The 24,464-nt window shown below is 42.7% G+C and overlaps 2 protein-coding genes across 3 annotated transcripts in view; one reads left to right on the top strand and one right to left on the bottom strand.

Annotated features, from left to right (window-relative positions):
- Window positions 1-1,758: 1,758 nt before the first annotated feature.
- Window positions 1,759-9,252, top strand: KCNMB3 (potassium calcium-activated channel subfamily M regulatory beta subunit 3). The gene is made up of 4 exons (XM_075569452.1): window positions 1,759-2,021; window positions 4,416-4,613; window positions 7,224-7,422; window positions 8,701-9,252. Exons 1-4 carry the CDS (start codon window positions 1,861-1,863, stop codon window positions 9,106-9,108), a joined length of 966 nt encoding a protein of 321 aa, XP_075425567.1. The 5' UTR covers window positions 1,759-1,860; the 3' UTR covers window positions 9,109-9,252.
- Window positions 9,253-14,601: 5,349 nt separating this feature from the next.
- Window positions 14,602-24,464, bottom strand: part of PIK3CA (phosphatidylinositol-4,5-bisphosphate 3-kinase catalytic subunit alpha) — a 33,834-nt gene continuing 23,971 nt past the window's right edge. For both annotated transcript variants that reach the window (XM_075570742.1, XM_075570741.1), the window contains one exon: window positions 14,602-23,448. In XM_075570742.1, coding sequence (XP_075426857.1) covers window positions 23,178-23,448 — 271 coding nt within the window. In that variant the 3' untranslated portion in view covers window positions 14,602-23,177. The remainder of the gene's footprint in view (window positions 23,449-24,464) is intronic.

Here is a 24,464-nt window from a genome sequence, read left to right on the forward strand (position 1 = left end):
TGATGAAAACTTTGGAGACGAGAGAGGAAGAAATCGGAGAGGATGACATTTTTGCTTTGACGCCTAGCGAGTGCTAATCTCTCCCAATGACAGAGAGGTACACACTATCTGTGGGTACCAAAAGGGTGGATGCAGCCACTCACGCCGTGATTCATCTGCAGGTAGAACCGTGGGGTCTGTCATTGCAAACTTACAGCCGCTGTTCCTGCCTGGGGGTTCTGGAACTGTGTAGCAACCTAACAATAAAACGTGAAACCTCTGAGTGCCGTTGCTTTGCAATGTGTTGTAGGCTGCTCTGGCACTGAAGGGGTTAAATGAAGCCACGAGTAAACTTTTTGGGGCTTAAAGAGGCAATCCACGCAATATCCTACACGTTTTAAAAAAAAAAAAAAAAAAAACAGTTGTGTAGTCTTAAATAATACTTACTGCAATCTTTTTTTATTGATCAATCTTAATGCTATTTTTAATGAGTTTTAATATACTGAGCATCCTCTGATTTCTATAGCTGGCTTTATCCCACCTCTCCAGCAGTGCAAGATCTTTGCAACACTTTCCTGTTTGTGATCATTTGTTGCCAATGTTCCCAGCAGTTTGAGCTGCAAACTGTAACAATAGATAATGTTACCTTAGTAATATAAGACTACATTGTAGCTGCTGAGATACACTGACTAAATGACTGATTGAAACGGAAAGGCAGCCTTTTAGTTTCCCATAAAGACAATCAAAGGCTGCATATATTAAAACAAAAAAAAAGTTTTTTTTAAAGTGCTGCTTGGATTGTCTCTTTTTAAGCCTGTGGAAAAGACTTGGTATTCCTTACATGTTAAGTTGGGGACATTGTTATTGTATTCAGCAAGGACAGAAAGGGAAACGCTGGGTTTATAATTTCCCTATACATGCATATTATTATTATTACAGGTAAGTGAGAGCTGATGTTTGGGAAAGGGATTCACATTTCAAACACTTCCCGTCAGGAATTCACATTGGGAAGAGATTGTTGAATCAATTCCCCTGGCAGGAGGAGATCTGAGCTGATTACAGTAATACTTCCACACATCCATGGTAACTAACATTTAAAAACGCTGCAATTATTACTGCTTAACCCTTTGGCTGCGTGCCATGGGAAGAAATATTGATCTAAACCTTTTTTTATAGACCTCCACAAAATTCCTCCATAACTATATGTGCGTTAGTCATTTAACCCTAATAAACCTCACATAAGCTTTTACTTGGGAGAGGGAATATTTGCTGTTATTTAAATAAATTAAGTTTCGTGTTCAATGTGGAAAAGACAAGCAGCCCTGGACTCTCTAAAAAACTTGGACCCTACAAAAAAAACAAAAGGAGTGCATTTTAGTGATCCTCAAGGGCCACCAACAGGTCAACATTTCAGGATATCCCTGCTTCAGCACAGGCGGCTCAATATATGTGCAGATGCAGATCATTTGCAAACTGCCCTAGTAAAGCAAAACCTTTCATTCGTATGTGACAAATCTGCCTCTGACTTTGTACTAGAGCCAGCTGTAAAAAGTCAAAACATCCCCCTCTGGCTCATTGTGTGCCCTGGAGACACCACAACTTCCCACTGGAGTATGGGGTTTCTATAGAAACATGTCAGTTACTGAAGCAGAAACACGCAGGTGATAAAATATGCTTTTTATTAGAGCGACATTAATGAAAGGCCTGCTACCTTCACAGGAGACAAGCCCTTGATTGGCTATTGAAGTTACATACTCTTTTTAAAAAAAAATTATTTACATTTGTTTAAACATATTACTCTGGAACATTGTTATGTCAGCTGATAAGCTGATGCAGAAGATGGTCCGATGATCTATGCCCAGTGGGAATTATGCTTAGTTGATGGCTGGGCTTTGCTGCCTCAGATTCTCTGCCTCCTGTGTATTTCCATCCTGTTTATTCATGGGACTCTCCAAAGAAGAGATGTTCAAGCAACCAGTAGCACATAGGCAGTCATTCAGTGTGCCTATCCAGATAACTCTACAAGGCAGGCGCCCGATGAGGTGAGACAGCCAGTTACCAACTTGTCCGCTGTTGTTGTGTTACCCATCCACTGCCAAAGCAAACAATGCATTGCAGGTGCTGCTGGCAGCAAAAGGTTAATTATATATTGTTTAGGTAAAAATACTCCCTCCCCTTAAAAATGTTTTTTTTTTCAGAAAAATAGACGAATGCAAAGTATGTTTCTAGCATGCAGCACTTTTTAATGCTCTTCAGTTTTTTATTAGGAAGCATATCCTGCATGTATCAAGTGAACATCAAAACGGTTATTTATATTGTGAGCAAAGAAGGACGGGGAGCCGTTCTGGTCCTAGTAACACAGAAGGGAGAGGGAGTAGGGGTATGATACCTTTCATTGGACTAACAAGTAGTTGATATGTTACAAGCTTTCCAACCTCTCAGGGTTCTTCATTGCTTATCACCCCCACTCTGAGGTAGGAAAGCATGTAACATATCAACTACTTGTTGGTCCAATTAAAGGTAACATACAGTACCCCTACTCCCTCTACTCCCTATTATTACTTAAATTGTGAGAAAATTGTGGCCTTTTTTTTTAGCACTATGGAAAAGGGCAATAAAAAAAACACAGAAGAATTTGAAAGCGGATCAGTGTAAGAAGAAAATACTGTGATTAAACTAAATAAAAAAAATGGTAACTGTCAGTGTTATATAAAAGAGGGTTACGATAACAAAAGCAGTTTTTAATTGCACTATCGCACACGTTACAAATATGGATAGGGAACGATGGTTTATTATTTTAATTTGTACAGTGTATGCGGTGCGGTGTATAGCGGAATAATTAAAGCACCATGAATCTATGCTTCGCAGATCTTGTGATCGGAGGTCACTAACTGAATTCTACTGATTGTTTATTCATTTGAGAGATGTTATCCTCCTCCTGACTTCGAAGACCGTGGTTCTAAATTATTTAACATGGTTATGAATCGCTTTGCATGACGACTGTTCGGGCTATTCCTCAAGGGACCAGATTCCTTAAGCCCCAAACTGACCTGTCACACAGCGATCAACCTCAAAACTCCTACTGACTTGCATCAGGGTTTTTGGCTGATCCCGGTACGATTTGGCTGTTTCGTGGCCAGTGATACAGTCATTAGACCGGACATGGCTCCTTCCGTAGCGATATTAACCCAATTAGGACCAGCAAAACATAACTCAATTATATAAAGATGGCCAGACGATGTCACTAGGATAAAAGTCCTGGTCATCCCCTTCAATGATCAGTGATGCTCACACACGGCTATTCCTTATCCCTCTATAGACCAGGGGTTCCCAACCATTTTTAGATTGTGTACCCCGTGCTATAATATTTACTCCCCGCAAACCCCTAATTAATAAATGTTATTGCCTACTCATCAGACTGATTCTAACAAAATGGTTATAAGATGTAAGTGGCCGGCACATCAGAAACAGATTAATCCCATATACATATGTGTGTATATATAAGTATATCCGCCTGGACCTCTGCACTGAGGGTAGTGATAAATATATAATCCCTATTGGGGACAGGGACTAGTACCTAGTGTACACTGACACAGTAATATAGTACATAAATTGTCCCATAAACTTAATGAGTGATAGCATAAGCCCATATGGGTAACTCACTGTTCGGCTTCATCCTCCAGCGCGGTCCTATTGCGGTTCCTTCTTAAGAGGCGTGCAGATCCACCAGCAAGGTAACAAAGAGCAGGTAAACAGAAAAAGGCATCGCACTGCCAGAAAACGCAGGAGGCGGCTCACTTGTACAATAAAAAGTAATACACCATGATAAAGGGCACACTACCCGAAACGCGTTGGTGTGGTGGTTTTTGAAGCTGTTTAGGGGTGATGTGTGATCCCCTTATGGAATAAACTTTTTATTGTACAAGTGAGCCTCCTCCTGCGTTTTTTTGGCAGTGCGCTGCCTTTTTTTTTTTGCTTTAACAAAATGGTTAGACTGTTTCCAGGCAGTATAGTGTCCCGACATTGTGTGTGGGACAGACAGACAGACACTATAAGGCCCCAAACTGTGTGCAGACCGCCTGGGAGGGGCGGTATAGATATGTCACTGCTGGCGCTTCCAAAGTCATGCTCCATAATGCCTTGCCACTGTGGATGTAAAGCATTGTGGGTAGCACCTTTGGAAGCTCCTGCTGTGACAGCTGTATTACCCCATGTTACGGTGCAGTTTGGGGACTTCCCAAGTGTGCAGGCCACACACGGGCTGGCTCAGGAACCCACAATACTTCCTGTGATCAGCCATTACATATTTTTTTTTTTTTGTGTGCGGCAAACCCCCTTGGAGGCACCACACGAACCCTAAGGTAGTTTCCCATTGGGAGTCACTGCTCTAGAGGCACAAACGTCCCGATTCTAACGGGATGCTCTGTTATTTTAAGGGAAGCCTTCTCTGCCGTACCTGGCAAGGTAAGAAGGAAAGAGAATGGTGATGGTGGGAAAGGATCAGCCAAAATGAAGAAGCAAGCTTCGACCGCTGGAGAAGACCGAGCAATGCTTTTGGGTTTCACCATGATGGGGCTTTCCGTGCTCATGTTCTTCCTACTCGGGGTCACCATTCTAAAGCCATTCATGCTTAGGTGAGTCAATCAGGGATGGATCCATTTCTCTGCAATGCATTGAAGGAACCTCCAGCACCAACCAGGCTTACCTGCATTTGCCCTGTAAACACATGTTGGGTTATTTCAATAAATAGAACATGATCCTTCCTGTATATATTAGCAATACATGAGCATTACCCCATATACATTCAGAACGGGCATTACTTGGTGAATCAGCGATTATTATCCTGCAATACCATGGTATATGGAGATAATGTCATATTTCCTGTAGGTTGACTTTGCCATCACTTGTTGGCCAGAGAGCCAACTGAAACTGGACACACCCTGTCTTTAGAAAGTATGTGGTCCACTGGCACGTCCAGTGATGCTGCCATTATTGGATGGCTAATTGGCACACTTTCAGGCGGGATTTAGTATCCACCCACAACCCACCAATCATAAATATTAAGCCAGAGGAGTTAAATGTGCTTCAAAAACAGGGGATGACAAGAGATGGGGGTGTGTGTCAAAATTCAATTGAGGTTTTTTTCCCCCCCATGTTCAGAAACAGGAACATTCATGATTTAAAACAAAAAAAAAACAAATATTAATTTTCGATAATCTTTTTTTCTATTTTACCAAATCTTCCAATATTCTTCAAATTCCAATATTTTTACGGGGTTTTTTTAATTTTTTTTTTTTGCAAAGTTTTCAAATATTCTTGAAACGTCAATTTTTTTGGGGGAAATGTTTAGTTGCTTTGCGCAAAGTTTAGAATATTCTTCAATTTAACATATAAGTTGAGATACAATTCCTTTTATTGTTTGCATTAAGGCAAACTAATCTTCCTTGGTCAAAACAGGCAACTTGTGACGTCAGGCTTAAAATGTTACACAACGCTACACTTGCGAGCGCAATCATTGTGGATTTTACATTTTTTTGCTTGATTAAAACATTTGACACTATGATTAGTGTCTTGTTGTGTTCCTCTATATTGTTTCCGCGCACACGAAATTGATTATCACAGTGACATTTTGATTGAAAGACTTCCTAAAGACTTCCCAGCAATGAGAAATAACTTTCTTCCCGTGAGCTCATAATGATGGATGTGTCTATTGCCTATCTTGGCGTTATTATATCAGTCAGACTTCGGTCTTGGGCTGCGGCCAGGGTGACGCCGAGTGCGCTGGCGCTCGATGCTCATTGTTCTTGGGGGATGTGTCCAGCCATGTGTGCGCACAGGGGGCGCAGCCATGACGTCACAGACCGGGTTCGCTCTCATTGGGCGAAACGCTCACGTGATGCGCCAGCAACAAATGTACTTGTCTTTGCAAGCAGCTGAGCGCCGTGCGCTCATGGGTGCACTGGCCACACACATTGTAGCTCCCTCGCTCAGCGTCACCCTGGCCGCAGCTTTATTCTATCTAGTCCGATGTGGCCATTCAGACAAATTAATGGGTAATTTGTGCTCAAAACCAGCGCATATAATATATATATTAAATATATATTAAATATATAGGTTTGGTACCAAAACTTTTAATGCATAAACCATTTGGTACTAAAGAACCCCCCAAACAAAGTGTATAGCAAGATGCCTACACTAGATCCCTCTAGAATTGCTATATATCTATATATATATACCACCACTATTAAGGTTATGGTGGATAATGGTGAAAGACAGGGTTGCAGACCTGTCTAAGACATGCAAATGAATATACAGGAATATTTACAGTTGCTATATATATATATATATATATATATATATATATATATATATATATATATATATATATATATATATCTCTCTATCTCTATCTCGATCGGTCACAGAATGTCAATATTCCTAATATTTCTTCAAGGGAATGACTAATAAAGAGTAGCTTAAATTTACACAAAAATAAAGTTTTATTAATATTATAATAACCACGACGCAAGTGAAAATTATATACAGTGATCTAAAAATCCCTGAATAAGGCAACCCAGGATATCCTGCCTAATGGGTAACCAATAATTGGTAAGTATATCCCACTTTAGATAAATGTATGTAGTTAGGGTAATTACAACATACAATGCACAACTTGGAGGTAATATATTAGTATACCAAGTATGATTGTTAGCCTGTATACTTATAAAAGACAGGACACACTCAAATACCAGTCTTATTGCTACATGTAAAGATGGTAATGTCTATGTGTATAGTTAGTCTGTGACCACAGGTAGGTAGTTTAGTTTCAAACCTATAGCAATATAAACCTTTCAGATAGTAGATTCATGCATAAATAAGCCCTCTTTCCCACCAAATCAGAGCGGCAGGTATATTTTATGCAGAGCTCACAGTGGAAAACACCTTTCAAGCACTATCAAATATACTTAACTGTGTAGATAAACAGAGTCATTGCTATTACTGCTTGAAAAAAATGATTTGCCGTATCTATACACATTAGACTAGTCTTGTTTGTTCAAATATGTATTGGTTAAAGCCTCTAGCAATATACTTTCTGATCTACTAAATAACCCCTACTGCTACTGAAGGGACTGAAGCAGTGATTTAACGGAGGTAGCCCTGCGAGACGTAAGAAAATACAGATGTTTCAGCTTGTGTTACATTAAAACAGATTCTGTAAGTTAAAATATGTATTTTTGTTTAAGTAGCTGGAATGAAGAGTCAAACTGCACCATTATCCAGGCAGATATAATGGATGATTGGGTGGACTGCTCCTTTACATGTGGTGTTGAGTGCCATGGCCAGTCAAAGTATCCCTGTCTTCAGATATTGGTCAACGTGTCCCATTCTGGTCAGATGGCCGTCCTACACTACAATGAAGAAGCTGTCCAGACAAACCCCAAAGTAAGAACCAGTAGCCATTTGTTATGGAGAAATGCACAAGTCGGAATTTTGGGATCTGTTTCCAGAGGACCGGGGGAACCTGGGGGAAGTTCCTGCTGGGCCCCAATAGCAGTTGGACCCTCGAGATCCAGACTGGGAAACATCCAAAATCTCAACTAGATTCAGGAGACTGCTCCATAGCAATCTCTTTCCGTGCAGCTGCAGGGAATCAGTTTGCACTGTTTATCGGCATATGTACTGTATGTGAGCATAAGTATTTATCTACTGCAGGTGTATGCACATATGATCCTGCGTATATATGCATGAATGCAAGCACTATTACCAGTCAGTGGACACTATAGGCTGATAGCGGACAATGTGTTTTCCCATTTGGTAATCCAGACCAACACGATCTGTTTCTATTTGGAAAGGCAAAACGCTGCAACTAAGAAACTTACAGAACCATCCACAATAAATGACACTTTCCAGAACAGTTTAGCTTTATTGAGGGCGATACCTTTTAACCCTTGTGGTAGAACCTAAAACACGCAACAGACAGGCATGATGATGCTTTCTGAGACACAAAGAACGCAACTACAACTTGTAATGGACATAGAACCCTGCACTACGCCCTATTCAAAAGCAAACGCACAAAAAGTAATGGCTTAGTTAACTTAACATCGGACAGGGGGAACCCAATGCTACATCCAATTGACAAAACATATGGTAATAAGTATAAAGTGTAAATACTTCAATAATAATATTGGAAAGGAAAATTCCCAGTCAAGTGTTAGGACCTGCAAAATTTGGTTATACCTTGACGTGATATGCGGGCTTATGACGCTTTGGCCAAAGGGTTTAACTAAATAACCAAGAAAAATATTATTATTGAAGTATTTACACTTTATACCATATATGTTGTGTCAATTGGATGTAGCATTGGGCTTCCGACATTTGCCACGCTCCGTAGCAGTCCTTTTGATACACATACACATAGTGGTGGGTGTTGGGGTTTGAGCTTACTGGGAATGTGTGTTAATTCAACATCGCCTATATGAATAAGATTTTATTTAAATGACCATTAATCTATGAGAGTTTAAAATACTAAATACCACCAGTTTTTGTTGAAAATAGGTAGAGCTGATTTATGAATAAAAATCGATTTTACATATAGTAAATAAAAGTGGAGTAAAACTTTGATAAATCCCTAAACTGGAGTTAAGCTGCCCACGACTAGGTATTTTTTTTTTGCTGTACTATTCTAATGAGTAAATATATATATATTTTTATTCCATCCAGTGCTTTTACATTCCAAAGTGCCAACGAGACAAGAATGATTTACTTGACCATGTCATGGACGTGAAAGAGTACTTTGAGCATAAAAATGCCACACCTTTTGCATGCTTCCATCAGCTCGATGGCAAACCCGAAGACGTCATCCTGGTCAAAAAGTACGACAGAATGGTGGTCTTTCATTGCCTCTTTTGGCCCACTCTCATGCTATTTGGGGGGGCCTCCATTGTTGGCATGGTAAAACTAACACAGCATCTATCCTTGCTGTGCAAAGTGTACTGCAGTCCAACGAGAGATGAGCTTGGCACCGTCACGCCCAGTGCTGACTCTCAGCAGAGCAGAACGAAAAAGGAAGGCAAGTCTCTAAGGTGGCGATTGAATTCTCAGAATATGAACAATGCTCCGTTTAACTGAAAAGTGGTCAGGAAGCGCTCAAGGCAACTTCATCAAACCGCTGATGTTTCAGGGGTCCCATATAAGTATTTATTTACAAACGAAGACAAAAACAGACGAATGCTTAAAAAGGGACGAATGCATCTAATGGTGTTTGGAATACTTTCTAGCAGTATAATTTTTTTTTGTAAAAAGTGAAGTGTGATGTTTTTATTCAATGTTTGAAGTATTTATTATAAACAGTCACATTGCTAAATGAAACTCGACACCTTTCCTGTTGTCAATATCCACTAATAAAGGAAAATCGTCATGTATATATTTAAAAAAATATATATAAAAAGTGGAAATTTACTTTAAAAACCTGGATTTAAATGATATGTGACTGGTACAAGATTCCATAGAGCGCATTAATCAGATACAAGGCAAAGATACTCAAAAATTTAAGAAGCCTCCAATAGAAAGACGCCACATCATCAGGAGTGGACATGACTGCTTTCTATTGATGACCCGAGATATATATATATATATATTTTGGCCTGCGATTGAGCAAGGGGAATCCAGTGGCTCTATGCCGTTAAAACCTCCCAGGAAAATAAATAAAAAAAAACATTTTGAATGCACAAAAGGAAGTTCTTCCCACTTAAATCCATAGTGCCATATATAGCAGTTGCAATAAAGTAAAAGCACTCGCTCACGTACCACCACCTTACCATTTATTACTCGCGTCATGATTGTAGTGGGGCAGGATCTTCCGAGCGCAAACACTCACATGTGGGGGAAAAAAAAGAAAACAATTGTGTAGCTCTATGAATAAATTGTGGTGTGTTGGTTTCAGTAATGGTAGTCAACTCACATGTTACTGTTAAAAAACTCCCCACTGTGCTGGTGTGGTTGTGGCAAAGTGGGGAATATTCTGCATATATTCTGGTCATGTCCCAAAATCCAACAAACATGGATGGAAGTGTTCACCTTAATACACAAGATCCTAAAAATCACTGTCCCACATGACCCAGTATATATATTGTTAGGCAAGCCAATATTCCCCGAAAAAAAGCTAGAGTACTAGCCCAAATGTTAAATGCTACACGGTGTACAATTGACAAAAATTGGAAACAACCTGCCCCCCCATCCTTAAACCAAATAAATAATAAAATTTGGCTTATAGTTTATATGGAAAAACTCTCTGCCTATCTGAACGGCTCTACCTCGCGATTTTCTGAGATTTGGGCCCCCTGGTTTCGTCATGCAGGTATATCCCCATATATAGATTAGAATATTCGGAACAGAGTGATACATGTGGTAACTAAACTGTTGTGTACAATGCTTTATTTTTACAAATGCTTCCCCTCCTCCACCACCCCCCTTTTTATCTGTTACTAGCTGATATACCCGGCGTTGCCCAGGATGTAAATCCGTAATAGGTAGTATTTATAAATCGTGGAACAATAGGTTGAGTATTTGTTGGAAAGGTTGGATAATAATGTTGAAAAGAAAGATGGAAGAAAATGTAATACGATGTTGTATAAAAATGGTTTATTGTAAACACAGTACAATGTATATTTTGGTGACATAAGTGATGTAAAAATGTGAGGCGTGTGTCCTGCTAGGGTGTGAGCGTGTGAGGCGGCGGGTGGGTGTTCAGTACGGGTGGCGCGTGGGTAGTGAGTGCTGGCTGTGGGTCGGGGTCCTGCTAGGGTGTGAGGCGGCGAGTGCGGGTGACAGCTGGTCAGTGATGTTGTTGCGTAGGGGCAGGAGGCGGCAGGTGTGTGTCGAGTGGGTGAGAGGCGGCGGGTGTGTGTCGAGTGTGGCGGGTGTCTGTTGAGTGCGTGCGGCGGCTGTGTGGCGCAGGGGTGTGAGCGGTGGGCGGGTGAAAGGCAGAAGTGCGGGTGGGCGAAAGGCAGAGGCGGGAGGGTGGCCGAAAGGCGTTGAAGGAGGGGAGGTGAAGGAGGAGGTGAGGGGAGGCGGAGGGGAGGTGAGGGGGGGGAGTGAGGGCAGGCGGATGGGTGGTGAGGGGGGGTGGTGAGGGGAGGTGAAGGGGGGGCGGAGGGGAGGTGAAGGGGGGGCGGAAGGGAGGTGAAGGGGGGCGGAGGGGAGGTGAAGGTGGGGCGGAGGGGAGGCAAAGGGAGTAGGTGGGAAGGGGGAAGGTGGGGGGCTGGGGGGGAGGTGGGAAGGGGGGAGGTGAAGGGGGGTGAGGGGGGATGGAGGGGGGATGGAGGGGGGGTGGAGGGGAGGTGGAGGTGAGGTGAAGGGGGGGTGGAGGTGAGGTGAAGGGGGGGTGGAGGTGAGGTGAAGGGGGGGTGGAGGGGAGGTGAAGGGGGGGGTGGAGGGGAGGTGAAGGGGGGGTGGAGGGGAGGTGAAGGGGGGGTGGAGGGGAGGTGAAAGGGGGGTGGAGGGGGGAGGTGGAGGGGGGGAGGTGAAGGGGGGGAGGTGAAGGGGGGGTGATGGGAGGTGAAGAGGGGGTGACGGGAGGGGAGGAGGGGAGAGGGGGGAGGTGGGAAGGGGGGAGGTGGAGGAGGGGAAGGGGGGAGGTGGGGGGAAGGGGAGAGGTGGAGGAGGGGAAGGGGGGAGGTGGAGGAGGGGGGAGGTGGAGGAAGGGGAGAAGGGGGGAGGTGGGGGAAGGGGGGAGGTGACAGGAGGTGAAGGGGGGGTGACAGGAGGTGAAGGGGGGGTGACAGGAGGTGAAGGGGGGGTGACAGGAGGTGAAGTGGGGGTGACGGGAGGTGAAGGGAGGGGGGTGACAGGGGGTGAAGGGGGGGTGACGGGAGGTGAAAGGGGGGGCGACGGGGGGTGAAAGGGGGGGGTGACGGGAGGTGAAGGGGGGGTGACGGGAGGTGAAGGGAGGGGGGTGACGGGAGGTGAAGGGAGGGGGGGTGACGGGAGGTGAAGGGAGGGGGGGTGACGGGAGGTGAAGGGAGGGGTGAGGGGAAGTGAAGGGGGGGGTGAGAGGAAGTGAAGGGGGTGTGACGGGAGGTGACGGGAGGTGAAGGGGAGGGGAAGTGGAGGGAAGGAAGGGAAGTGGGGGGGAAGGAAGGGAAGTGGGGGGGGAAGGAAGGGAAGTGGGGGGGGAAGGAAGGGAAGTGGGGGAGGAAGGGAAGTGGGGGGGGGGAGGAAGGGAAGTGGGGGGGGGAAGGAAGGGAAGTGGGGGGGAAGGAAGGGAAGTGGGGGGGAGGAAGGGAAGTGGGGGGGAGGAAGGGAAGTGGGGGGGGAAGGAAGGGAAGTGGGGGAGGAAGGAAGGGAAGTGGGGGGGAGGAAAGGAAGTGGGGGGGGAAGGAAGGGAAGTGGAGAGGAAGGAAGGGAAGTGGGGGGGGAGGAAGGGAAGTGGGGGGGGCGGAAGGGAAGTGGGGGGCGGGAGGAAGGGAAGTGGGGGGCGGGAGGAAGGGAAGTGGGGGCGGGAGGAAGGGAAGTGGGGGCGGGAGGAAGGGAAGTGGGGGCGGGAGGAAGGGAAGTGGGGGGAGGAAAGGAAGTGGGGGGGAAGGAAGGGAAGTGGAGAGGAAGGAAGGGAAGTGGGGGGGGAGGAAGGGAAGTGGGGGAGGAAGGAAGGGAAGTGGGGGGGAGGAAAGGAAGTGGGGGGGAGGAAGGGAAGTGGAGAGGAAGGAAGGGAAGTGGGGGGGAAGGAAGGGAAGTGGGGGGGGAGGAAGGGAAGTGGGGGGGGCAGAAGGGAAGTGGGGGGGGCGGAAGGGAAGTGGGGGGAGGAAGGGAAGTGGGGGGCGGGAGGAAGGGAAGTGGGGGGCGGAAGGAAGGGAAGTGGGGGGCGGGAGGAAGGGAAGTGGGGGGGGGGCGCGTGAGGTGAGGGGGGGCGGTAAGTGACAATTAACGTATCATGTGGCCGCTTGCTCCACCTTCCCCCCAGTGTCTGCCGGTCATCTGTCATCCCCCCCAGAAACCTTCCGTCTGTCCCCCCCCCGAAATCTTCCGTCTGTGCCCCCCCCGAAACGTCCCACCTGTTGTGGGCCGCTCCCTCACCCGTCCGCCTGCTCGCTCACCCGTCCGGCCGCTCCCCCACCCGTCCAGCGTGTTGTGGCCGCTCCCCCGCTGTGTCCCGGCCGCTCGCTCCGCTCCCCGTGTGTGTGTGAGTGTGTGTGTGTGTGAGAGTGTGTGAGTGTGTCCTTTGGCCCGTCACTCCGCCTCAGGCCAATGAGAGGTGTGCAGGGGCGGGCAGGCCAAGGGAGCCATCTCATTGGCCTGAGGCAGAGTGACAGGCCCAAGGTCCAATGCGATTTCCCCTAGGGACAGAGGACAAACAGACAGACATACGACGGTTTGACAAATATATAGATAGATATGTTTTGTTAATTCTTATTTTGTAAGAAAAATGCTCAATAAAATTTAAGTCTCTCTCTCATAAAAGAGAGCTGCACAATTGCGTTTTTTTTTTTTTTTTTCCTGGCGTTTTCTTATTTCCCACATGTGAGTGTTTCCGCTCGGAAGATAATGTCTGGTGGGCTACAATCAAGACAAAGTGACAACAAATCTTTCTAGAGCTGCACCACACTCACCTTTTGATAATCTTTTTACTTCAAGTTTATTGAATTTTTCAGTACAAATAGTATCGTGATACAAGTAACTTGGACATTCAATATATTACATTCATATATGATACATATAGTCTCTCCCACTGGCACTTACAGTAATCCTAGAGGAATATATCTTCCTTAGTACCAGCCGGTACGTTTAGGCAGTTTAAACTTGGGGGAACAAGAAAATAAAATACAGGGGGGGAGGGGGGGCGCGGGCACTCTCTTCTTCCGCCTTAACTTGAGTGGCTAAGCCGCTGTGTTTTCTACCCACTCTGTCCACACTATATGCTCATAAGATGTACCTTCAGATAGGTCTCGCAGTCCAATTCGCCCTCTTCGAATGAGAATGCATTTGGGATTATCATTGCCAAATTGTGGCTACCTCCACCCCCGGGATATCTGTCTGTGCCAGCCAAGGCATCCAGACTTTTAGATATTTGTTGCCAGTGTCATTGACCAAACATTTTTCCATCTGGCATATGTACCATAATCGATTCCGAATCTTGAGGATATTTGGGATCTCTGGTTGTTTCCACATAATCTTTATTTTTTATTTTTAAATGCACTCACCTGCGTTAATTTATTCACAAAATTAATTTGCGCTTGTTTGTATATATGGCGACATGATTGCGAGGTGCACCAGAGCCTCTCAAATTCAGGCTAGGAAGGCTTACTCGCACAAGTACAACAAAGAGAGAATGTTCATGTCAGGGAACATGATCAATACAAATTGAATGTAGTCTGCGCAAGTGATCGATAACAGTTCTCAAACCGTTCACTTGTTTATGCCAGTCTTAGTTAATTATTGCAATAGCATCAATTCACTAGTGCAGTTAAGTATAAAAAAAAAAACACACCCAGTTGAGGGGGATGCCTGTTTTTAACCTCGTTCTCTACTGAATGGGTTGAAAAGGATGTTGTGCCCTTGTCAAATTCAATAAACCGTGACGGACCTTCCCAAAATCAGTATTTTCTGCCAGAGCAAAGCAAACAGAACGAAATTATAAATACATTTATTTATATATTACTTACATAAACACTCAAAATGTGTTGAACCAAAGCAAGTACAAAGTAATTTTAACAACATGATGCGTTATAGATGGCAGGTTTCAACCCCTGTGCCGCCCCCCCCAAGGCCTGCGATGGATCGCCCCGCAATGTACAGCAGGTCTCTCCAACAACAGGGGAGTTATACTTAAAAAAAAAAAAAAAAAAAAAAAGAGAAGTATTTCAGACCTTTTCCATGGAACCAATATAGAAACAAAAAACACTACAAGACATTTTAGGCAAATTCTGTTTTGTGACTACACTGACAAAACAGGCCTGGAAGATGGGAGGCAACTATTGCAGTGAGAAGGCGGGAGTCATGGGGTAAAAGCAATACTATGCGGGCTTCAGATGTACTGCTCCCAGTGACGAGTACGCCCACATTCGGAATACAAAATACACGTCCCATTGTGTTAGAAAGACTTATTTTGGCCCATAACATTGTTTTTAAAAACCCTTCATATTATTAGGGTGTGTTAAACAAACAAACAAAAAACAGTTCATCAAGTGGGTTAGTCACTATACAAAGGTATCCATTAATGAGTTGTCAGGCGACATAATCAGGCCACCAAATCAATGGTTGTATGTAGAATTAGCTCAGGGGTGCTCAACTCCAGTCCTTAACCCCCCCCAGTCAGGTTTCCAGGATATCCCTGCTTCAGCACAGGTGGCTCAATTAGTCCCTGCTTCAGCTCAGAGGCTCAGTCTTCAACCTAGCCACAGATTGAGCCACCTGTGCTGCAGCTGGGATATCCTGAAAACCTGACCTTTTCGGGGGGGGGGGGGGGGGACTGGAGTTGGGCACCCCTGAATTAGCTAATAGTATCCGTTTTTATAAGAATTTAACATCTGGGATTCAAGAACAAATATTTTTCATAATAAAAATAACAAAAACAAAGATTACGTTTTACATTTTTAGCACAGTGTAATCTGCATAAAAAAAAAAACATAACAAAAATCCCCCAAAGTCTTTCTAATGAACAATTTGTGAGCTATGAACCAGACAGACTATACAGTATTTCAATATGAAAATGTTTGGATTTCAAAAGGTAGGTGTTTATTGCCCAGAAGTTTTAAAAAAATCAAGAAATTTGTTTCATATTGCTTTATACAGCAGGCTTTGCCAGTTACAATTTTGAACGATTAGTACAGTTGTTAAAGGGCCAGGCATAGATCGTTAAATGAAAAACAGTGTTTTTGGAGCACTTTCACTAAAAGATTAAGTAACATCACATTATCTTCATGCAATTGGAAAATGACAGCCCAAGTAAATAAACAGTACCTATACAGATGACTGTGATCCCACCCAGAAGCATTTTAGATATATATAGATATATATATATAGATATCTATCTATACATAGATATCTATATCCATCTATATTTTACACCCCAAACAATGTATGTGTAACAGACAGCATTTGTTTAGACCTGTAAACTTGCAATGAATGCTAATCTACTCTACTACAAATTAACTCAAATTCCTTTCTATGACAATGCAGAGGGATGCAACCCTTTCAAAGTCATTTGAGCACCAACAGTAGTGCAAGTGTTTTATCACTGTGCAAACCATGCCCTTACTAGCTATAAAAATTCCCTTTAAGATCCTGGTTTTATAAATCACAAAAATGCTGCCATGTGCCATGGATCGAAGCGATTTGTGTCTCAAACTGAAAGCATTTAGTGCCAGAAGGACTTAAAATTCACTGCCTTTAAAGCATTTTCATGCAAGTTAGTGATGCGACCTTGGGGACTTCCAGTCTACAGCAAATGTATGGGATTATGTACTGTATAAAAGGTGGATGGAGCCTCACACAGCCAATCTAAAAGCTATACTGAATGTTAGATGCGGTTTTACATAAATGTGTGGTTACATCTGAATAAGCTACTTTGTCTCGAAAGTTTATGTATAGAACCAAAGAGGCATCACAAACCGTGAGTTAGCTGTACAAATATTGGCACATTTATAACACAGCAATACAGTTTTGGCAATGCTTTCTAAACCATTGCTCGGCATAAACTACAAAGCCTACTTAAAGGATTCACTTTGAAATTAAAAGGAATTTATGGGGTAGAACAGGCAGAAAAGCAAACTTCAGCAACCTACAATGTTCCATCACCCAGGTTAACCCATTTAAAAACAAAATATTTGTTAATAAAAAAAACAAATGTAGAAATCACCAAAAAAAAAAAAAACCCCAAACATAAAAAAAAATAAAAAGTCACAGAAGCGCAGTCACAATTGACCACTGTTGCACGTTTTTAAAGCGGAATAAATTGAACTCCTTCACAGCTCCCGGGTGCTTTAATGTATTTTAGTGGGCTTTAATTGGTTGCAGCCCAAGTGTAAAACCTGAACAGATGCACAAAAAGGGGAAAATACAATTATGCAGCATTCAACATGCAGGTTGAAAAACCAGACCAAATCAATCCTTTTAAAAACAGGTAGAAATGGCTACTTTGCACTGCAAGGATTAAGTGCCTTTGATTTATACATCAATATATGAGGGAAAATGGTATGTTATTTACATGCTCTGACAATATTATGCCATAAAAGTGCATTCACTGTTACTCATGTAGTAGTTCTTGCCGGATTAAAGTAAGCGCAAGTAGTGAAAGAAATACGTTTTCTGCAAGTCAGACATTTGATATAACTTCCCATGAATATTTATTGTTCATGCAACACATTGGGATCAATGGGGTGTGTACACACAAAGGAGAAAGCGGAATTGGATTCTAGTAGTAATGAGGGAGCTCTGCAAATGAACACTGGAGCTCGCAGGCTTCCGTCTTACACTGAAGCACAAGCCTTTAAGTGAAACTAAAGCGCATTAGTAGTAGCGAGAGCTTCTACGAGTCATTATTAGGATATATATGCAAGAGTGAATGCACCTTTAACATACAAGGGCTTCTCACTTTCATTACGCAATGTAGACTTATGTACAACCCTCTCAAATGGGACTAAAGAAATGCAAGGGGGATACAAAATAGAAACAAAATCCACTTTGTGATGGATATTCTCACTTATTCCATAGCAGCCTGTTTTGTCATCAATACTATTAAACCAGGTTCACAGTTGAGGTACACATCAAAAAAGTATGCTAAAGTTTAATCATAGTCAGTATGACAATTACCTAGTGCTTTACTACTAACCAAGGGCATAAACGTAAACAAAATATCAGTTGCTTGATTTTGCAGAAAGTGCTATAAAAAGACACGACTCATAGACCTTATACTGTATGTACATTTCAACAAATTGCTCTTCATAGGAATCTGGTTTGAATCAAGAACACATTTTTTTAAAACGTCCCTTCATTGCAGGAAGGGCCCATCTACTCAACATCTTAACATATTGTTTGAAACTGTTCTTTTGGTTTGCAAATCAATGAGCAAAAACAGTAAACTAAACTCTGTAACCCATCGTGTAAAATCCATTTCTAATTTAGAAAACCACGGGTCATACTGCTTCCAAATGAATCTCAGTGTAACTGAAAAGGTACATATTAATGCAGCTCATGCAGTGCTGCTGTACCCTAGCCCTACTTTGTTCCCAAAAATCAGTTTCAAATACTGTACATTCTCCGACCATGTCAGCAGGATTGAGTATTTTATTTTTTGTCTTCAGGCTCAATGGATGCCTTCTAAATGTAGACAAACCATACCAAACACGTGCAGGTTTCACTGCTTCATAGACACAGCACTGTTTTGCATGACCAGAGTGTAACCTATTGCCTGTTGGAGAGATGCATTATTAGAGGGTTACCAACTCCAGTCTTCAAGAATACCCAACAAGTCAGTTTGAGGATAGCCCTCTTTCTGCCCAGGTTTCTGAACCACTGATGAGCCACCTGTGCTGAAGTCAGAATATTCTTAAAACCTGACCTGTTGGGGGGGGGGAGAGAAGAGAGGGGGTTCTTGAAATCTAGAGTTGGGAACTACTGCAGTAGAACATCTCATACGGTAGGCCCTCCTGCATTGAAGCGGTTAATATTCAAATGTGCCAAGAACAACATTTTACATAGCAAATTTTGCTGGTGAAACCCAACATTTGGGAAAGGCTGGAGCCCAGTTGCGTGGAAGCTGATACCAATACTGTAAACATAAAAAATAATAATGAACTAGTGCTCACCCCTTCTACTATAATTCAGCTAGAGGTACTATAATCCTGCATCTATACGTACTACAACTACAGGCAGTCCTCGGTTATCCGACACAATGCGTTACTCAAAATGGCGTTGGATAGCGAAACGTTGTAAAGCGAAACACGTTTTCCCATAGGAACACTGTTTAAATGAAAGGTTCCGTTCCTGAAGGCATTTTTAATGCTAAAATACACAAAATATTTTACGCAGACAATAAGATATGCAGCATACACAAATTATATAGTGCATATACTGTATTATATATATAATATTACATAATATATAATATAAAAATATAATATATTATAATATAGTATAATATATATATTATATACACAAACAACTTTGCAAAGCGTCGTAAACGCGCGTTGGATAAGCCATTTTGGCGTTGTAAAAATGAACATACTGTCCCGGCCAATCTTATTCCAACGTTCGCCGGGTGCATAGCGGGCTAGCCGCGGGTTTGTTTTCCGTTTAAAAACGGAGTTTCCCGCGCGGCGGCCGCTTCAATAGATAAGCGCTAATGGCGCTTACTATTGAAAGCGCCCGAGGCGCGGGAAAACTGGCCGGTTTTCGGCCGAAGACAGCCGCGCGCCGCCGGCGCTATTTTTAAACTGCGGGGGCAGCCGCATTAGATTCAGCCCGGCCGCTACTGTAGGTATGCGTAGCGTTGGATAAGCCATTCGTTGTAAAACGAAGCGTTGTAAAACGAGGAGTGCCTGTATACAAAAACCCTACTGGATCAGCACTCAAAAAGTTAAAATCAACGAAAATGAAGGACTTGCGTTTTCTTTTCGATCTCACCCAAGTTTCTTCTATTTTAAGTAAAAAAAAAAAAAGGCAATACAGAAAAAATATCAGCACACACGGGAAGAGGAAAAGTTAGCAGACACACACTGTTATATGTGCACAGTGGAGCAACGTTTCAAGGCCTCCTGGCTCCTTCGAAAAGTGGGTGAGATGAATAAGAAAACGCAAGCCCTTCCTTTTCTTTGGTTTACTTTTCGAGTGCTGATCCAGTTTGGTTTTTGAATACTGTAAACATGAAAATGACACGGCGTTTAGGAAATGTTTCACGCAGTAGCAAAAAGGTGCATATACTTATCGTAATATGGAAAGGTTGACAGAATCTTCAATTACAAGAGGAATCACCGTTACTCTTTAGATTGTTATGCCGGCTTTTCCTGTATTTCCTTTTTTTCAATAAGCCCACTACAGGAATCATGGGTTTGCTTCATTGTAAATGCAATAGTGCACCTCAAATACCTAAAAACTTTGCATAAATCATGCTCTTTCAGCTGTCCTGTGTGTAGGATTGCTGCACTATATAAATCCTATTGATTGCACAGTTGAATTACATTACAAAAGTCCTAAATAAATACAAGTGTACATAATCCAATGAAATAAACAGTGCACTAAGGCAAGTTTTCTAGAAAAGTTATATTCTTCCATAAGGCGTAATGTAGCCATGATGGCGAGTGCCTTATATTATAAACTACAATTGCACAGGTCTGTCTCACTCCTGTCTGATTAGGCAAACAGAAATAAAATATACATGTGTGTATGTACATGTATACACACAGACACACAGACACACAGACACACAGACACACAGACACACAGACACACAGACACACAGACACACAGACACACAGACACACAGACACACAGACACACAGACACACAGACAGCTAAATTTTGCAAATAAACAAAGGTAACATTGCGGGTTTCATCAGCTGTAGTTTACACTTCTTGAACAGAAGTTTGACATATGAATAAAAACATTGCTGTTTGGAACTAAGCAAATAAGACTTTGAATGCTTTGTACTTCCAGCATCTCCCTCCCCCTCCTCTGCCCTAAGATACAGAACCAAACATGGCTGTAAAGGAAGGGTAAGGGTTAAGAAGGACCATCAGGCATGATTGCATGTCCAATTACAAAGGAAATATTTCAGTGCAAAACCCCATTTTATGATAAAATGAAATCAAAGCTAAAAGTATTGAAAATAAAATAATAGAATCCTTTCAATGCCTGGGAGCATAGATTGGATATGCTGCTTTATAGGAGCGCTGAATGTTGCCACCGTCATTCAGTTTGCATCCCAACTACAAAACTTGTGTGGAAACAATGCTGTATGTCCTTGCCACTACTGCAGGGTTGCCAACTCCAGTCCTGAAGGGCCACCAACAGGTCAGGTTTTCAGGGTATCCCTGCTTCAGCACAGGTGGCCTAATCAGCACAGTGCTGAAGCAGGGATATCCTGAAAACCTGACCTGTTGGTGGTGCCCTTGAGGACTGAACTTGGCTACCCCTGCCCTGTTATCTACCTCTACTAATGGACAACATATTTAAACTGATCTGTATGCTGCACTGACGCAGGAGAGCGGCAGTCTCCAGGGGGGGAAGGTGAGGAAGTGCTAGTCCATGGAAAGGGTGGGGAATTCGTGGCATAGCCTCCCAGCAGAGGCGGAAAAGGCTACGCTTATAGTGCCGGCGTGCCTCGCTTACTATAAGCGCACGCGACGGCGGCAATGCATTTGTTTTGACGCAACGTCGCGTCGCCGTCCCTATAAGCACAGCCCAATACAGCAAGGGATTTCACAATTGCTTAGGAAAGATAAGGATATTCTAAAAAGAAAGCAAAGGCTTGAAAAAGGACTGAGGTTGCACAGCAGAAAGGAAAGTGGTCAGACTATCTTGGCCCAGTGGTTATTATCTTCCATCAAATTCTGTTTTTCTATAGGAGGATAATCTATTTTATTCGGGTGTTGCATTTCTAATTAACGTACTGGAGGTACAATATCTTATTCCACTATGATTTGTGTTTCTCGTTATCACTGCAGGAGTATGGCATTTGCTTTCAGATAATCCACATTTCTACATTAAAAAAAAAAAAAGTTTAAAGGTCTTGTATCCCACTAGGATAGTGGTTATTCAAATTGAGTGTGCAGGGGATCGTGAGGGATTTCGGAGATCACACAACTTGCGTAGTGCCTTTCTGGACACATTACCCGCTCTAGCTGTTGGCACAAAATAGGGTTATGGCAAAATAAGTGCTTGTGGGAAAGTTACAACTCTCAGGGAGAGATTACCGGAAGTGTGATAGCCATGATCTTTCAATACTGCCATTTTCTTGAATATCTGTGCTTTTTGAGCATCTCCACATTGAATTTTGATCTCATACATATAAAGGTTTTAGAGAGAAGCAGTATATAAATGCATCTATATAAAGCAATGAATACCACCACCCCCACTCAGCACGAACTGTGTGTGTATAATTTATACACACACACTTGCTGAAAGCATCAACCCACTGTCATGTGTGTATGTAGCATGAACATATTATATACACACCTTAAGGGGAGTATAAATTGTCCTGAAGATAACTTTTTGAAACAAATGGGGGTTGAAAACCTTTCATGCCAATACAGATGCCAATAAACAATTATCTGATAGCCCTTTGTCAAATTCCCCCAAATAGTCTAGGAAGACCGTAAAAATAAGAGTGGGAATACACACACACAGACACACACAGACACACACACACACACACACTATTGCCTGGTGGTCTGAGATTTTTTTTTTTTGTATTGGACATGATATACGAAAATTTGTCTGACCATCATAGGCATGCTACGTTTAACACGAACATATATAGGGGCGCGCGCGCGCGCGCACACACACGCACACACACACACACACACACACACACACACACACACACACACACACACACACAGTGTATCTTTTTTATATCCTAGGACTTAGTTGCACTGTTCAGAGAATCCAAATTCAATTTCTCAGACTATAAACAAAGATAAAAAAAAAAAAAAAAAAAAATGATCGGAAAAAGACAGGCGAGTGTCCCTTCTGAGACTTCCATGGTATCGCTTTTAAAAACAGAAACTAGACCTTCCAATTGCACCAATATTACGTTGTAGTTAAACAATACTGTGCGGCATGTGGGAAGAGAGAATACCCTTCAGCTCCTTTTCTGGTATTCATCTTAATGCACCATTATTCACAACCAGCCTATTCCAAAAACACACATAGGAACCACAAAAATAGTTTTCTACCCCAAACTTCTATTCGTATCAAATAGACTGTATGTAACCATTCACATTGGCTAGTAAAACACACGCTCCGAGGGTTAGCCTTCTGTTTGGGCTTAAGGCATAACTTTTGAAACTCCGACTGAAGCTCTTGAAATGTACAGTATTACTTTAGTGTTTTCTGTAGACCCTGCTCGTGTTTATGGTTTTAATGCTTTCTTGTAGCCGCTGTTGTGATATGAATTGCCTGTACTGCCTGTCCGTTTTAACAGTGCCGTGTGGGACCCAGAAAATGGGTGTGCAGTCTATTCCCGGCTTGCTCAGCTTCCTGTTCAGTTCAAAGCATGTTGCTTTATTGTATGGAAGATCCAGTCCATTTTAGTTGTCCAACCACCATGATGTGCATCATTCATCTGCTTCATGAAATATTCCAAGGCCTCCTGTTCAGTTTTGTCCAATGCAAGGGTCTTTCGAATGTAGGCAATATCGTCAACAGACTGCAGTTCAGGCATCCCAGAGCCAAGCATCATGGAGAAAAGGTTGATGAAAAGGTTGGCATGCTGACGAATTGCTAAGTAAGCCTTGTAACACATCTCTTGAAACCTAATGGGTATGAAAGTAGTATTAGATGTGACTTTTTACGGAGTTACCTACACGTTGGTTAGATCTGTCTCGTCTGTTTGCAAGGTGTTGCAATTCCTGCCTCTGCGTACGGGGTTGAATGTACAATAAAATTACAAATGCCGTTTGTGCTGTGTGAGATTACAACACATGGAACTGGATTTGTTTTTTGGAAGGTTGGTAACCATCCAAGAAAGGTTTAAGCAAGGTATACGAGACACTTAAATTTGCAAGTTACAGGTACTGATTCAATAAACGGTTGTTAGCACCGTTCCGGCATTAAGCGCACAGAAAGCCCTAGATAGATGCTATTACAGTTTACGAAATATGGGCAAGAGCATTCATCCATGAAAAGGAGAATGAGAAACACTGGAAATTCAGCTTGTTGCACATGGTTACCTTGGAAGTGTGGGCAAGCTACAGTAATCATACTTTGGTCGAAATACATAAGGTAATTTTTTTATTTTTTTTTCAAAGTGGCCATTTTTTGGACGAGAATCTAGAGACTTCAATGGGAATTTTTGCCCGCAAATGATCCGAACGGCCACACTGCCAATTATAGAATAAGGCCCCAAAACCTTTTTAGATTAAATCATTAGAAACAGACGTGGAGGTTTTATGCAGCACTAATAAGTAAGAGAGATTTATAATGTTGAAATGTTGCGAGTAAGAAGGTGCGCTTATCTTGTCTAATGTAGGGGACATAAAAAAACAAACAATCTCCAATTAAAATCTAAAGTTGACTAAGCAATAAGTACATAATGTCCTATTTAATGACTGGTTCACCGTCCGTGGTCCGCACATTAGGTCGTAAAATGTACATCTTCTATTAAACAGGTCAACAAAACTACAAGCATTAAACCCTTCAGGTCACAGATTCAATTTCCCAACACAGCAAGAAGCCCAATGTCTTGCATTGCCGGTCTGATCTGGCATTTAGGAGGTTAAAATAGGCCAGAAACAGAATTGTTCGTTTCGTGTCCTCATCGCACGTTCAC

Source organism: Ascaphus truei, chromosome 14 (assembly GCF_040206685.1).
Source record: "Ascaphus truei isolate aAscTru1 chromosome 14, aAscTru1.hap1, whole genome shotgun sequence".
In the NCBI taxonomy this organism is placed as follows: Eukaryota; Metazoa; Chordata; class Amphibia; order Anura; family Ascaphidae; genus Ascaphus; species Ascaphus truei.

Coding starts and splice junctions, on each gene's coding strand:
- KCNMB3 (XM_075569452.1), top strand. CDS start 1,861: ATGGCTGGGCTTTGCTGCCTCAGATTCTCTGCCTCCTGTGTATTTCCA. Junction 2,022..4,415: donor CAAGGCAGGCGCCCGATGAG/GTGAGACAGCCA, acceptor TGTTATTTTAAG/GGAAGCCTTCTCTGCCGTAC. Junction 7,423..8,700: donor CTGTCCAGACAAACCCCAAA/GTAAGAACCAGT, acceptor TATTCCATCCAG/TGCTTTTACATTCCAAAGTG.